This window comes from Tachypleus tridentatus, chromosome 3 (assembly GCF_004210375.1).
Source record: "Tachypleus tridentatus isolate NWPU-2018 chromosome 3, ASM421037v1, whole genome shotgun sequence".
Lineage (NCBI taxonomy): Eukaryota > Metazoa > Arthropoda > Merostomata > Xiphosura > Limulidae > Tachypleus > Tachypleus tridentatus.
This window is the reverse complement of record NC_134827.1, coordinates 13158592-13176434: the sequence shown is the minus strand read 5'-3', so window position 1 is coordinate 13176434 and position 17843 is coordinate 13158592. Positions and strand designations below refer to the sequence as shown.

General features: G+C 34.0%; 1 protein-coding gene across 1 annotated transcript in view; it reads left to right on the top strand.

Moving 5' to 3' along the window:
• LOC143246381 (adenylate cyclase type 1-like) overlaps window positions 1–17843 on the top strand; it is a 258421-nt gene that overhangs the window by 227934 nt on the left and 12644 nt on the right. The window contains exons 14-20 of the mRNA XM_076492984.1: window positions 1994–2089; window positions 5008–5267; window positions 8086–8206; window positions 10552–10671; window positions 13099–13245; window positions 16536–16634; window positions 17577–17694. Of these exons, the coding sequence (XP_076349099.1) occupies window positions 1994–2089; window positions 5008–5267; window positions 8086–8206; window positions 10552–10671; window positions 13099–13245; window positions 16536–16634; window positions 17577–17694 (961 nt within the window). The remainder of the gene's footprint in view (window positions 1–1993; window positions 2090–5007; window positions 5268–8085; window positions 8207–10551; window positions 10672–13098; window positions 13246–16535; window positions 16635–17576; window positions 17695–17843) is intronic.

Sequence of the window (17843 nt, the reverse complement as noted above, 5' to 3'; positions counted from 1 at the left end):
GTAAAGCCATGACTATTTCATTGTCTTCCAAGTACGTGTTATTTTTAGCGATGTGCTTATAATACGGAGATTTGGTTTGATAAGTGTTATTCGAATACGAGCAAACCACATGGTTGTGTAACGCACGTCTTATAATGAAAACGTGAAGAACTGACATAATTAATAATGTTAGAACATTGTTATATCAATAACTGAAAACTATTATATGTTTTTAGCTGTACAGAATTTAGAATACGGTGAATTTGGTTATATTTTATCTTTTCAATCGTTACGATAAACGCCTACACAGATATTCTCTAGTAGATTAATCCAGTGTTAGTGGATTAAAAATTTGTCATTCTTCTAATACCAAGGGGTAATCCTTCTTTTCAAAACAAGAAATTACTAAAATATATTTGGTTTCTTTTGCTTTTGGAAAGAACAACCGCCCTTCACTTATAAGGTCCCTATGGAGATGTGATAACATTGTTTAATAACTGATAAACATGTATACTTACCCCTATTGGTGTAACACTTACAAGGTAAAACGATCGTTTTATTAGCGAAAGCATGAAAATAGTATGCAAAAAATTTGCAGTCACACAGTACGTGAAGTGGAACATAGAATGTAACAATTTAGGTCAAATAATACTTAAGTAGTGTGTTGTGACACTTAACGTAGACCCGAACACATTTAACAAAATGAAACCTTTTATTAGCAGCATCGCTAGGTACTTAAAAAAATTCGATACTCGGACCAACCATAGGCGAGAAAATTTTTGGCATTTTGGTATGATGTCGATCAATGTTTTATATCTAGTTTTTCGAAACACCAACTGAGAGTTCGGTCCCCCTGTGCTAGTGCAGAGGTGACGCCTCTGTCTTTTAAGCTTTCATGTAATTCATATCTAGCCTACTCTGACTTAATATCTTCAGTTAAAATCATTAACTGTTTAAATTTGTATTATCAATAGTTTTATAAATGGATATTCTGTGACTTGTTATTATTTTCTTTGTTATTTGATTTTTCATTATATATTTTTCACATTATGGCCACACTAGCGGTCATAGTAAAATATATTAATCATACATACTGTTTCACATTCAACTTTTATCTTCCACAAGTCACTACCCAGGTGGCCTTTCGTACAGTACCATACTACATATATAAATAACCTTTCAGCAGAATTTTTGTCTCTAATAATCCAGACCAAATGACGTGTTCTGGTATAGAACGAACTGCCTATTGACAGTGATTTGTGGCACACATGCTGCAGACAACTCTGAAATGCTATTTTTACATACTTTTAATTTCGAATATGAAACGGAAAACTTACAATGAATGTGAAAAAAAAATGCACTTTTACGTGATTTCCTTATAAATTGCAGAATGCTGTTTTCAATGATTCGCGGCTTTCGGCATTTAAACCGTAACTTTTAATCAAAAATAGGTGAACTGTCTGCATTCCTTTTCTGTTTTAAATGTTTTACCAGTAATGCAAATGTAAAGGACATTGGTAAAACTTTAAGTATTTGCACGAACGGCTTTATTATTAACATTGTTATCTTGAGAAACGTTGAAATTGAATTCATTCTGTACTGCGTCACGTCAACCAAGAAGTAATGTCATTCAATAACCAAATTTTAAACAATTATACTTAAGTACAGGCAGCTCTATATGCTCTAATTAATTTAATGAAGAAAGTGCATTGGTTAAAATTGTCAATGTAATTTGGTTAAGTATTTCTGCTGTAAGAAGAGAAAATGAAGAGATATTAATGACATCCATCTAATCCGGAAAAAGTTTATATCCCCCAAAATTGCGGGCTTCTCTTTGTTAAATCCCAAGGTTTGGTAAAACTTGTTAATTACAATGTCACGTGATTGCAATCTCTATCCCATTCATTGTTTTGTTGTTTATAGGTCAGAACTCCTTATAATCCATTAAAATAACACACCCAAAATTAACGCGTGTATTTGTATTACAAAAACTGATTATTTTCTGTGTTTGTAGGCAATAACATGGGATGTTAGAGAATATTTCCTCACTCGGCTTGGAGCCATTGTCATTTCCATTATCTTGATATATGCTGTTGCTCAAGTTAACGTGGTAAGTGATAACAATAGTTTGTCACAAATTTACGTTGATCTGTTCTTTAAAAAAATTACAGCTTTAACATTTTTAATAAGAAGTTTTAGATATATCATCATATTTGTACAAAGGTTCATATAAAGACTATCACTGGATTCACTCCTCCTATTTCGAAAGTGCAACTGTATTAGAGTTTGACTTGGCACTTTTTTAAGTTGTTAAAAATGGGATTACCGTTCATTTTAAAATTACGAAATCAAATATTAAATGAATAAACTACATTGTAAGTGTTCTTAGTTGAATGAAATGTTAGTTTGTTGTTGTTGTTTGTATGTACGAATTTTTAAATATTAATAAAGTATAATAATAAACTGTGTTCATTAAAAAAGGTGACGTCCATCATTAAGTATTAAGTGTTGAAACATACAAACTTAACTAACCAATCATTATCAAATTTCACTTCCTAGAATTTTGAATATACAGAGCCAAGCATTAACATTTTTACCGTCATTATGCTAACATAGCATAAATTTGTTTGCATACTTTCAGAATAACGTGCTTTACCTTAAAGAACATTCCAAATATCTAGGGAATTGCGAAGTTGGGGGTATGTCCAACTGCCTTTAGTTTAAAAAAATCTATATCACGCTCAGAATCGCATCATTATGAAAAGAATTTTAAACCCAGCAGTTAAACATTAATGGAACTAATTAAATATTTGAATAAAAAATACCAAAGTTGATAGTTTTAGTATTTCGTACATGATATAACTGCAAGTAGTGGAAACGTCTGTGGTAATGAAAAAATGGTCGTTAGAAGGCGGTGTGTTTTCTATAGTTGAGAATTGGCTTGGATTACAAAATAGAGGAAAATCTACACAAAAAAAATAGTAGGAATGGAAAGTTTAGTGGTATGTCTACTTTCATTACACTGGATGATAAAAAGAAAGAAATCTCGCCCATAGGTTTCCTATTGTTAATTTTAAATTTGTTTTTGTAGGGTTTTAATAGCGCTTGTGTATTTAAATAAGATACTCATCACCTTTAATTTATGAATAAAATACACATAGATTAATATTAGTTGAATACAGAAAATAATAAAATCTTGGAACCCGAGCTTGGACTAGATTCATTTCATAACTCGACAGGCTTAACTTTATTGAAAAAAACTATTGTTTAGCTATCGTACGAAATCCACTTTTTCAGTTTGGAATATTTAATCAGAACGTTTGAACCACTTAGTGGCTTGGATGAAATTAGGTAATTCTGATAAAAACATGAACATCGATGCATTAAAAAAAATCTGCATAAATTAAAATCGCTAATGATCGAGTGTGTTTGTTTCTTTTAGCAAAGCCACATCGGGCTATCTGTTATGTCCACCGAGGGGAATCTAACATCTGATTTTAGCGTTGTAAATCCATAGACTTGCCGCTATCCTAGAGGGGGACACTAATTATTGGACGCAAGAACTTTTAAATCACGTTGGGGCGTAAAATAAATTTCTGAGGTTTAACTAGAGCTTGTGGTGTATTGACAGTTCTATTCAACAAATATAGCAAATATATCGTCGTAGACGATGCAGCCCTAAATCAATAAAACCGATAAATGTTTGATAAAATATAAAAGTAAAAATTATAATGTCTAAATAGAGATACAAGATTAAAGAATTAGTTAACTGAAAGGAAGAAATATTGCTAAACAGCCTGTTTCCTGATAAACTTCTTGGATCATTTCTTACTAAAATGGCCCGGCATGGCCAGGTGGTTGAGGCACTCGACTCGTAATCCGAGGGTCGCGGGTTCGAATCGCCGTCACACCAAACATGCTCGACCTTTCAGCCGTGAGGGCGTTACTATGTTACGGACAATCCCACTATTTGTTGGTAAAAGTAGCCCACGAAATGGCGGTGGGTGGTGATGACTAGCTACTCGAGGGCTATCTGCGCTAGCTGTTCATAATTTAGCAGTGTTAAGACTAGAGGGGAGACAGCTAGTGGTCACCACCCACCGCCAACTCTTGGGCTACTCTTTTACCAACGAGGGCCCGACATGATCAAGCGCGTAAGGCGTGCGACTCATAATCTGAGAGTCGCGGGTTCGCGCCCGAGTCGCGCCAAACATGCTCACCCTCCCAGCCGTGGGTGCGTTATAATGTGACGATCAATCCCACTATTCGTTGGTAAAAGAGTAGCCCAAGAGTTGGCGGTGGGTGGTGATGACTAGCTGCCTTCCCTCTAGTCTTACACTGCTAAATTAGGGACGGCTAACACAGATAGCCCTCGAGTAGCTTTGTGCGTAATTCCAAAACAAACAAACAAGCTTTTACCAACGAATAGTGCGATTGATCGTCACATTATAACGCCTCCACGGCTGAAAGGGCGATCATCTTCGGTGTGACGGTGATTCGAACCCGAACACTCGGGCCATGCCGGACCAACTGTTGAATGATAGTTCGATTATCTGTAGGTTTTTCTAAGTTGTCGTACTAGTAATCGCAAAATGCATTTAAAAATAAGCAAATAATATATCCAAATTTGCCACCTGTTTCATTCCGTTTATGTTTATTGTGTCTAAGTAAATAATGTTAAACAAAATTGTTTCAGCATGGATTGAACCTTTGTAATAAACAGTTTCTTGATCTTATAAAACTGTAAAAACTTCAAATCGTTAAACTCGTTCTTCTGTTGCAAGGATTTTTTAAACATTTTTTATTTTGCTTAATGAAGACTGGTTAAAAATATTTAAAATTCAGATATAATTATACAGTAAAAATAGAAAGAAAAAACAACAAAATTTATATTGTTTATTTTAAATGTTCTATTTATTGTGATGAAAATTAAGTGTTATATTAATAGTTTTATCTTATTCCTCTAATTACAGATTTACTTTCAAGGCAATTAGTTGTCTCATCAGATATTATGAATCTTTATTTCAGTTCTCGTGCGTCGCCGATCCTATCTGCTCGGAAAATACAACAAATGTCACTCAAGCACCACTTTATGCTGACCATCGGTCATGTCCACTACCTCATTACATTGTCATCAGCTGTTGTCTTGCCTTCTTGCCAATTGTTCTATTCCTAAGACTTGCCATTCTCGTTAAGGCAGCTTTACTCCTGCCAATGACTGTTATATTCAGCTTGATAACCGAGTTCACCCATGCCTCAATGTTTAGCTGCTATGATACGCAAGTCAGGTTTGTAACGATGTTCTTATGACCCATTTATCCTCGTTTTAGTGACGTAAAATAAGTAACACCAATTATTAGAGCTTTAACAAAAAACAAGTGATACATTTCTTCAAACCTTTATTCGTATTTCACTTTTCAATACTATATAAAGTTTCCAATCCTCCTCCTAGTCGTAAGAACTAAAAGTTATTTCTGCTAGAAATGTAATTAATTTAATTATTTGACATATTATCCTACTCGTGATTTCGTGTGGTTATTGTTTATTGTCAGGAATACATATGTATATATCGATATATCCTGATAAATAAAGACACTGTCACGAAAAGTTTTGAAAAATTAAGACCCAAAACATGAAGCTGTTCTTTGGATGAAGGAAAAAACAGAGACTTAGTATTATTTATGTAAATCATCAGCCATTTTAACTTTTATTTTCATTTTTGGAAAACATTGGGTGATTGGACGAGACAGTAATCTTTTTTGTTCACACATAACCAATAACTCAAGATTAGAGATCTAATATTTGTGTGTAATTTGCGGTAAATATGTTGTATTTCCAGTTAGTATGCAATTTCCTGATAAGTAGTTCTTATATGGTAACGTCTGTCTTTCTGAAAATAAAAGTAAAATTACTCTCGTGGGTTTCTACGTTGTACCATTTTGACTGTGGTTGGGGTTTTTCGACAGATTTTTAAGAACAATTACAGCACTCGATACAAGTCTTTTTGGGACTGAAACCTCATTGAAATACAGTAGCATAGCTCAGTTTTAATTTTACGAACGAAATTATGCTGTTATATAATACTTGTCTCAAAAGCAAAATTGACTGGCATTACAATTCTGAAAAGTGCTTATTATAGGCTCTGCGAGGTCGTTAATAACCGAACGATGTTTTTATTATTATAAATTGGCCCGGCATGGCCAAGTCGGTTAAGGCGTGCGACTCGTAATCCTCGGGTCGCGGGTTCGCATCCCCGTCGCGCCAAACATGCTCGCCCTTTCAGCCGTGGGGGCGTTATAATGTTACGGTCAATCCCACTATTCGTTGGTAAAAGAGTAGCTCAAGAGTTGGCGGTGGGTGGTGATGACTAGCTGCCTTCCCTCTAGTCTTACACTGCTAAATTAGGGACGGCTAGCGCAGATAGTCCTCGAGTAGCTTTGCGCGAAATTCAAAAAACAACAAACAACATATTATAAATCTCGTAAGACTTCCATTTAAATTAAGTAACCGGGTAAAATAACGCTAAAAGTCGATACTATCTGATATTAAAAGTGTTTCTTTCGATCTTTTTCTTTTAATATTGTAACATTGGAGCTATGTTGGGTAGGAAATTATTTAGTAAATAATATCAGGGTAATATTCTATAATATTGTACAAATATAGGAAATTTACCAACGTAAGTAAAAAGAGACTAATAAACCATATCAGTCAGATTTCATTTATTTTTTATGTTTTTTCATTCATGAAATGAGCCAATCTCGTGAAGTATTCTTAGAAATTATAATGCATTCGAATGATACAGTTAGGCTGTTTGCCATTGATCAAAATAAGTAAAATAAATAAATACTGTTCTTATTTTGATATGATTATTGTCTCTTTTACAAGGCTCGGCATGGCCAGATGGCTAAGGCACTCGACTCTTAATGTGAGGATCGCGGGTTTGAATCCCCGTCACACCAAGCATGCTCGCTCTTTCAGCCGTGGGGATGTTGTAATGTTACAATCAGTCCCACTATTTGTTGGTTTAAAAAAGTAGCCCCAAAAGTTGACTGTGGGTAGTGATGATTAGCTGCTTTTCCTGTAGTCTTACACTCTTAAATTAGGGACGGTTAGCGCAGATAACCCTCATGTAGCTTTGCGCGAAATTCAAACCAAACTCTATTACAACCTGAACAGAATCGAGAATTTTTTAAATCAAAAGTAAAAAGCAACAAATTTTAAATTATTGTCTTATCTATATCAGCATTTTTCTCTTTCTTTTATGCGGACGTAATAGCTGGATTTAAAAATATTTAACACGAATATCAAAACTAATAGTAAAATTAACGTCTGAAAATATTAACGCCAGTAAAGATCTCCATTAGTAAAATTAGGTAAATTCAGTCATATAAAATTAAGTACACTGTTTCTCACAACATAACATAAGAAAATACTATCAAAATGAACTCTATTGATTGAAGTTTAAAGTTAAAACATTTTACTTTATGTGCGTACCAGCGTCAACAGTTTCAAAGGAAAAGCGCTACAAAGAATGCTTATCTTAACAAGTCTATTCAAGAATGCATCAAAGATGTGTGTATGCTTCCAATGAACCACTCAAATACCAATTAGAGTGTCAGTTACAATGACGACAGAAACAGATGTACGGTGTATCTGACAGGGTAATTAATGTTACGGCATACTTATTAATGCTACAAGATATTCAAAGCATGATTGTTTGACATTTAAAAAACAAACACTTCTCACATTTTCTCTATCCACCAAGTATTAATTAGCAAGTCCAATAATTTGTCATAATTGTAACCTTCACTGATGTATCAAATACTTATTGTTTCTACACAAACTCTTCTCACTGGATAATCTGTATGGTGCAGAAGCCAATCAACAGTTAGCTGATGACAGAAAGTATGGCTTCGTATTTCAAATAATAGAAAGAAAGTCTTCAGTGATATTTGCACAGCAAAAAGAGTATTTCTATTGAAAATATTTTTGAAAAGAACTAAATCAATACAATGTTTGAAAAATACACCCAAGAAATTAACTATTTGTGTACAAGGATTTTTAGAAGCGAAAATTCAGACTTCTTTAAGGTTTTTATCTTCTCAGGAACGCTGTTCCATTTCATATATTTGGAATAGTGGCCATTGGTCAGTTTCTACTTACTGTGTTAGTACAAGGTCGTCAAGTTGAGTGGACAGCGAGACTCGACTTTCTGTGGAATGCACAGGTATGGTATACAAGTACTTGTATCCTTTTAAATACATGTTTTTAAAACATTATTTTCGCATATTGTTTAGCTACCTTACTTCATTAGCATCTAAACATTTATTATTTAAATTTAATGTTATTTGAAGATTATGGTTCCTCTTTGACTATGTGTACATGTAATATGTTAGATAGTCGCCAGAGATTGCTTAAGTAACTTTGAGGACAGCCGGAAATATCGATGGTAGCGCCACACCATACCACGCTGTACATAATATTGCATGTATGTACATTCTAGCATATTCTGTAGTAAAAAAAAATTCATTGTTTGTGAAAAAAGGACCAATATGAATATTTCAAAACTATAAAGTATCGTGAATGTATGAAATTTTTGAATTTTAAATTTATTTAAGGCAGAAATCCTTATGACGTGGACTAATGGAACAAAAATATACATTTATTAATTTTAGCTTTTGTAAACACAAACCAGGGTTTATTACGAGATACCTATCTATTAATGTAATCAGTATAACATCCTGTTTCTCCAGAATATGTCATTATTGTCATCATAATGTGCTTTTACAACTTCTTTAGGAACTATCGATAAGCTTATTAATACGGTTGAAACTAAACTAGAACACCATCAGGTTTGTTATTTTTTAACATTATCAGAACCTTTTAGACACATGGATCAGCGTTCGATTAACGGATGATGGTGTTCCAATTTAGTTTAAGTGAATTAGTGAAGAAGTTATAGGAGATTATCGACAGCTCTCGACGAAGCCAATAAAGAAACATTCTAGAATTACACGTCGTTAATTTTCTAAATTGATAGAAATATAACGTACATTTTTGTTCAAATAAGAAAGAGATCAGATAAATTGATAGATAGACAGAAAGATGGAACTATGTATATATTACATTCTAAAATACGTTACCGTTTGAACATAAATCAGAATATAGTAGAAACTAGTGGTTATTTTCATTTCTAAAAATACTATTTATTAATCAGGAAGTAGTTGAAAGTTCTTGTGTTTATTGTGTATATTTTAAAGTTTGTATGTAGTATGATGTATCTGAATTTTAATGTAATTTTTATACATGCAAAGATTTAGTGTAAACATCAATAAATTAATTTCTTGTTTATTACCTCTTAAGCAAGAAGAAAGTACAATTCCTAGCAAGAGCTCACTTCTAAAGAACCAATTTGTGATGAAAACTTTTCTTCGTTTGTTTTTAGTTTGTCAGTATTAAGCACAAAGATACACTATGGACTATTTGTGCTGTGCTCACCACGGGTATCGAAACACGATTTTTTAGTATTATAAGTCCTTTGAGTTACAACTGAGGCGCCTAATTAACAATTTTGGATTGCAGGGTTCGAATCCCCTTCATTTAACATGCTCGCCTTTTCAGCCGTGGAGCTGTTATAATGTAACGGTCAATCTTATTGTTCGTTGGTAAAAGAGGGTGTTGCCTTCCTCCGATCTATCGCAGCTAAATCAGGAATGGCTCTTGCAGGTAGCCCTCAAGCAGCTTTTCTCGAAATTCAAAAACAAATAAACTCACGGCTAAGTCACTAGGATGGGGAAGGGGTGCAGTTTTATTCGATTTTTCCTTTTCATTATGTTTGTATATTATATTTTCTTTCACAATCTGAAACTGACTGTGTGCAAAATAACGTCAGGTGACCTCAAAAAGCAAACACAAAAATTTATTTCTTAGCCAATACTTTTTTAAACCAGATATTAATTTTGTCTGGAAAAGCCCATAAGTCTTACTGCCTACCAACTAAGCGATTGATTGCTTGTTAGTTTTTGAATTTCGCGCAAAGCTACACGAGGTCTATCTGCGCTAGCTGTCCGTAATTTAGCAGTGTAAGACCAGAGGGAAGGCAGCTAGTCATCACCAACTACTGCCAACTCTTGGGCTACTCTTTTACCAACGAATAGTGGGACTGACCGTCTCATTATAACGCTTCCACAGCTGAAAAGGAGAACATGTTTGGTGCGACAGGGAGGCGAGCCCGCGACCCTCACATTACAAGTCGAACGTTTGCTTTCCCTGAGGGACTGAAATTTATTAATTATGTTCTGTTAAACAAATTGTAGATAGGTTTCTCAGTTTCATCAAAAAATATCAAAGTGTGACGCAATAAAACCCTCTTTCGTGGTGCTTTGTGCTTCTTTCACTTCTATTATTTCTTACCTAAATAGCACTCTGTTAAATAAATATTAAAGTAAAATATCAAATATTTGTATACATTTTCAACTTTTATATCTTTTAAATATGGTTTCTTATTTTTTGAGTACTTTGTGAAACTACGTTTATTTTACAAAGTTAAAGAAAGGTTTACTTTGTTGTTAGGCAAACGAAGAAAAGCACGAGATGCACCAGTTGCAAGATAACAATCGCCGTATTTTGTTTAATCTCCTACCCGCTCACGTTGCGACGCACTTTCTGGACAACCAGTTAAGAAACAACATGGTAAGTTCAAATAACCATTCTTCTTGTCTTTCGTTGCAGAAAGATTCCGATCGTGGAAAGGGAGTAAACTATATGTATACATGTATATATAACTAAACCAATTTAATAAGCAAATTTTCCTCACAAAAAACAAATAAACCGCAGCAACAGGATAGCAAATACTCCAGCAACTATAAAACGCATCATGATTTTGAGATTTTCGTGGAAACATTGAATAAACCATCTTCCAAACTTAACTTTCCTTCTTTTACCTCACAGGCTGCAAAAATAAATACATAATTATCACACGTCGGTTCTAATACGCATAAACCTACAGAGAATTGCGTACTTTGTATGGATTGTTGTTTTTTTTTAAATTTCGCACAATGCTACACGAGGGCTATCTGCGCTATCCGTCACTAATTTTGCAATGTAAGACTAAAGGGAAGGCAGCTAGTCATCACCATCCACCGCCAACTCTTGGGCTACTCTTTTACCAACGAATAGTGGGATTGACTGTCACATTATCACATTATAACGTTCCCACGGTTGAAAGGGCGAGCATATTTCGTGTGACAAGGATTCGAACCCTCGGATTACGAGTCAAGTGGTTTAACCACTTTGTCATGTTTAGCCTTTGTATTGAAACGATTTTGAAGTCTCAACATATCATTATAGTCTATTTCGCCACTTCTTGTCATGCTTTATTATTATCTTAACAATAATCCCGTAAGTAGTTTCCATTCAACAGTCTCCGTCATAAGACTGCATCGTCCAAAGCATACATACAATGTTTCACTACATGCTTATCCATCTAGTGTACGAGGACTACGGTTTTCTAGCGCAAATTTTAACATTCAAATCGCACAAAATTCTATGGCTGTTTCGGGTGTATAAAGGTGGAAACAAATTGTGACACTTTTTCATACAGAAATTATTACTGATTATGTTGCTTTCTCTTGCCTGCGACACGTTGGCGACTTTTGCCACTGACCTTTATTGTTCGTGGATTCTTACTTTTTTACAACATGCAGCACATTGCTTACCACGTCTAGGGCACAAATAGTTGTAGGTATATTTCTGTTTGGTCCTTTTATCCCAAACTGATCTTTTTTTTTTTTTTCAATGGCAAAATACAAGGGATTTCTCCGCTTTGGATATTTTAAATCTTAGATGTAAATGTATAAATATTTTGCATTTGACCATTACCAAAAGCCATCAGTTTTCGTTGGCATCAGATTTCCTACATAAAGCCAAAGAGCATTAAAATATAGTTATGATACACTCTGTTCCACTGCGTCTTTAATATATTGGCTGTGGTTATCATATAAAATATTTAGCCTCTTGTATATTTATGAATATTATAACAAAATATTCTCTTTAATAGACATATATGTATTATTTCTTCATTTTTGCTGTTTGTGAGAGAAGCGAAGGGAGGTTTATGGTGTATTCAACTGCTCTGTAGTTCCTGTTTTTAATACACATCCAAAAACTAAGATACATTTGATATTTTCCCACAACATGCTTTTGTCTCGATGGTGTTATTTGTTATCTTGTTGCTGCTTTCCTGTGGAGAAAAGTATTATCCATTAAACCAGTATTTGTCTAACGTGAAAGGTTTTTTTCCAGGCCTTTCTTAAAGCTTTCCCTTCTTTGGACGTAAAATTTTACTTAGCTGTATCTGATATTCTTTATGTTTTTTTGTTGTTTTTTTTTGCTACTTATAACTATATATGTTTATGATGCAGCATAATGTTAAACTGTTAATATTTTTACACATACTATTCTGTCATGCTGGAACATGTTCACGTGACGTTCTAAAAATCATTTGTTTCCATATTCCACTGACTTTTAGATTTTTTGCTCTATATCAGAACTGCATAGACAGTAGATAGAACAACATCATTGGAAGTGGAGTGTGGAAAATAAAAATAAATACAGAAAATACTACGTATATGCGTTTGTGTCGGTAGATCAAAATGACAGTTATGAATCTGTGTTTCAAAACTTTGGAAGTTTCGTCCTTTTTTAGATATGTGCTAATACCTCGATATTTTTTCATAGATTCATACGTTTAGTTTCAAATTGTTATTGACTAATGTTTTTCATAACTTGTTTCACTTCATTGTTTTGTCTGATTTGTAATGTTATCGCCAAACGTCAAAGTCTAACTTCATTTTTAATCATAGCGTTTGAATTTAGTTCTTCATGACTTTGTTTTCGAGGCCTACACAGGAATCTAGTTTCTGTGATTTCGCTGGCAATGCCTGTAAAAACTTTGTATGTATCGAATACTGTTGATGACTTCTGCGTAGAAACATGTCGTTCAGAGATGTTAACAAGCAGTTTTCGATATTTTTATATCAGTCGGTAATTTTATTTTCGCCTAAAAGACTTGTTATAGGCATAACATTCCCAGATGTCATTGCTATGTTTTATTTCTAGGAACTTTACCATCAGTCATATGCCAAGGTTGGTGTCATGTTTGCTTCCATACCCAACTATCACGAGTTTTATATGGAGCTCAATGCTAACAACCAAGGCGTAGAATGTCTACGTCTTCTGAATGAAATAATTGTTGATTTTGACGAGGTAAACGGTCATTCGTTATTTTTATTACTTTAAAAGGTTTAGGGTATCACACCTGTTGGAATATTGAGAGTAACTACTGTTGATTAACGTCGAGTAAGACTAAAAATAACCTCAGCATTAAAATTTAAAATGATCGAAATTTCTATATTGCAGAATTATTTGTTAAGCCTAACATTATCAAATACTTAGATTTTCACTTTATGTGACTCTATTTATATTACCTTAACGGATTTAGAATATTACATCTATTTAAAGTAATATGTGATAGTAGCTATTTATGTCGAATTTGTTTAAAAATAATCTCATTATTGAAATTTCAAACGATCGAAATTTCTGTGCTGCAGGATCATTCGCTGAACCTAACATTATCAAGCATCTTAAGTTTCATTTTACTTGAGAAGTTTTGGAATTTTTCAATATTATGAGACACAAAAACACCTCTAAAATCTAAAAATTCAGAATTATTTTGGTCATTCTTATTTTGTTGGTTTATTTCGTGAAGAAGGGTAATTTATTTATTACGTTCACTTGTTCTCATTACAAATAACAATATATCAAAAATAGTTATCTTCATGTGTCTGTATAATCTTACTAAATAGGACTGGACTACATCTGACCCTTACCAAAAGGAATTATTTTAATATGACATTGGAACAAAGATTATCACTAGAGTATTGTTTCACTTAAATAAAATAAAAAACATATTAACAACAAGTTTTGAATACTCGACACTTCAGTTTTTGGAAATTAAGAAATTTCGTGATTAATAACATTCCTCGATGCATTTGTTTATTTGCTATTATTGGTTGTTTGTTCTTTTTTTAGAATTTTCACGTTAAACTACTCATGGTTTATCTGCACTAACCGTCCATAATTTTAAACTGATGAACTAGAGGAAACGTTGCTCGTCAACGGGTCCTATCACTACCTATTGAAGTACTCTTTTCTGACATAACATTGGAATTGACTGTCACTCTTATAGTGTTCTCACGGCCCAAATGTAATTCACAGTCTGAGGGTCGCGGGTTCGAATCCCCGTCACATCAAACATGCTCGTCCTTTCAGTCGTGGGGGCGTTATAATGTGACAGTCAATCCCACTATTCGTTGGTAAAAGAGTAGCCCAAGAGTTGGCGGTGGGTGGTGATGACTAGCTGCCTTCCCTCTAGTCTTACACTGCAAAATTAGGAATGGCTAGCGCAGACATCCATCGTGTAGTTTTGCGCGAAAAGTTAAAAGAAACTACAAAATAATCAATAATATTTATAAAAAAACTACTATTCAATAAAAAAATTATGCGGTGAATATGGATAAATAAAAGCGATGCGAGGAGAACACATGTTTAAATATTCCATCTACAATTAACTTTCGCCTGTATACGTCGTCAACTTTTCTTATACAGTCATGTGAAAACGTTAGGACACCCTATGAAAGCCTGTGTATTTTTGTAACATTTTTGGATATATAGATATTTAATCTCAATTTTAACAATAGTGAGAGATTATAGGAATATAACTAGACAATTAAAACTGAAGAAAAGACTTCAAGATCTTCTGTAAATGTAATTCTACAAAAATGCATATTCTAACTAAGGAAAAAGTTAGGACACCCCCACATTTGTTCCCACTTAAAATGGCTCAACTCACACACAGGTGTATCACATCAGGTGCACATGATTAGAAGATCGTTACTCAGCATTTTGAATGAGGCTTTCCCTATTTAAACCTCAGACATTTAGTTTGGTGTGCTCCTGAGTGTTGAAGTGAGAGTGAACACCATGGTGAGAGCAAAAGAGCTGTCTGAGGCCTTCAGAAAGAAAATTGTAGCAGCTTATGAGTCTGGTAAGGGATTTAAAAAGATCTCAAAAGTGTTTGAAATCAGCCATTCCACTGTCCGGAAAATAGTCAACAAGTGGAAGGCTTTCAAAACAACTGCCAACATGCCCAGGTCTGGTCGTCCAAGCAAGTTCACCCCAAGAGCAGACCGCAAGATGCTAAAAGAGGTCTCCAAACACCCTAACATGACATTACGGGACTTACAGCAGGCTCTGGCTACTGTTGATGTGAAATTGCATGCCTCTACAATCAGAAAGAGGCTGCACAAGTTTAACTTGCATGGGAGATGTGCAAGGAGGAAACCTTTGCTCTCTATGAGAAACAACAAGGCCAGACTGCAGTTTGCCAGAGAGAATGTAGACAAAGACCAGGACTTCTGGAATAACGTTCTTTGGACAGATGAGTCCAAAATTGAATTATTTGGACATCAGAACAGAGGACATGTTTGGCGTAAACCATATCAGCATTCCAGGAAAAGAACCTCATACCACCTGTGAAGCATGGAGGTGGAAGTGTCATGGTTTGGGGCTGCTTTGCTGCAGCAGGACCTGGACAGCTCACAATCATAGAATCCACCATGAATTCTACTGTGTATCAGAGGGTGCTTGAGGATCATGTGAGACCATCTGTACGAAAATTAAAGCTAAAGCGGAACTGGGCCCTGCAACATGACAATGACCCAAAACATACCAGTAAATCCACCAAGGACTGGCTGAAAATTAAGAAATGGAGAGTCCTGGAATGGCCGAGTCAAAGCCCAGATCTTAATCCCATTGAGATGCTGTGGGGTGACTTGAAAGGGCTGTACATGCAAGAAACCCCTCAAACATCTTACAGCTGAGATAATTCTGCATTGAGGAGTGGGGCAAACTTTCTTCAGGCCGATGTCAGAGACTGGTAGATGGCTACAAGAAGCGTCTCACTGCAGTTATTTCAGCCAAAGGGGGTAACACTAGCTATTAGGGGGTAGGGTGGTAACTTTTTCCTCATTTAGAATATGCGTTTTTGTAGAATTACATTTACAGAAGATCTTGAAAGAAAAGTCTTTTTTTCAGTTTTAATTATTTAGTTATATTCCTATAATCTCTCAGTATTTTTGAAATTGAGATTAAATATCTATATATCCAAAAATGTTACAAAAATACACAGGCTTTCATAGAGTGTCCTAACTTTTTCACATGACTGTATGTATGTAGTATTCCCAGATATTACAAAAACTAACCAAACATCTCTAATCCATTTTATACATTTCGATTACATGCAAACTTAACATTTCAATTACGCTTTCAGGAAGCCATTCTGGATTCACCCAACATTAGTATATTTTACCGAAACGGAAAAGAATATACCACAATGTGAAATTCTGTTTTTCTCTTCTTTGTTTTATCTTTAAAATCTAATCTTTTCAAATAAAAAGTACCAGTCAAAATATAATAAATTGTTTGGTTTGTTTTAGCTTTTAGATGAACAAAGATTCAAAACAATTGATAAAATCAAGACCATAGGAAGTACATACATGGCTACAATTGGACTAATCCCGGACTCTCGTATTCCAGTAAGTTTCAACAACAATTTATATTGAAAAAAATCATCAAAGTATTTTATTCTAATAAATTTATCTTTTCTAAATGAAATACTATAGGAGTTTTACGCATTTAGAACATTTCTTGTTGGTGTAAATAATTAAACAAATACGACATTAAACTGTCTGAAGATTATAGTAGAAACTGTGTAAACATTAACTTTCTTTTTAAGATTAATTTTCAAATTTCATCCTGTTTGTTCAAAGAAAATTTTCCTGGTTAGTTTTATATAAACTTGCAGTAAAACGACCTAGTAACTCTGCCGTTACCGACTGTTGTAGCGGATTCAACTCCCAGGTCGACAAATGATTTTAGCCTTATACTTTAAGCTTTAAAATAGAAAATATTAAATTTCATTGAAAGTGGCTCTTGCAATCTGTGATATAATTTTTGTATGTGCTATAGTTTCATCTAATTAATAAAGAATGAGACGTAGGAAGGAAGTATAGTAACCTTAAAAGCCTTTGGCATTTCAGGTGCTTAATAACATTTCCAAGTAACTTTGATATAAGTGAAACATTATGATCCTCCAGGCAGACTAAATTCCAACCATAAAGAGATGATAATCTCATAATTTGTATGTAAATGTGTACTCAATATATACTAAAGTCTTCACAGAATATTTAAACACATGATACACTAGAGCTAGTGTTAACTATATGTATTTGAATGTGGACTGCAAAGTAATGCAAGTCAAATAAAAGCTGTTGTTCTTCTGTTTAACTTCAGACTTAGGAAATCTTTACGATAAAATGTACATTAGTACTGATTTTCCTGTCACTAGATTGACTTTTCAGATGTCAGAATATACAAAGAGCAATGCCGTTAATGGTAGTTTAAATAGAGAAAAAAAAAGATATTTTAAGCAAAAATATTTTTCTAATTATAAATCTGAAATACTACTTTCATGTTAGGAAGATGACGACGAAGCTGCCAAGTGTATCAGCACGTTAGTAGAACTAGTGTTTGCCATGAGAGACAGACTAGCAGATATAAATGAAAATTCTTACAATAATTTTATGTTACGCGTGGGTGAGTATCCTACAACTTGAGTTTGTTTTAGTTTTTCTTTAAAAAGCAATTATGCTCATTGAATCAATTGTTGGCAGTTGTGCTTTTCTTGGTAACGAACATGCATTTCTTGTTCAAAAGATATTATTTTCTCGATAATGTACTTTTAA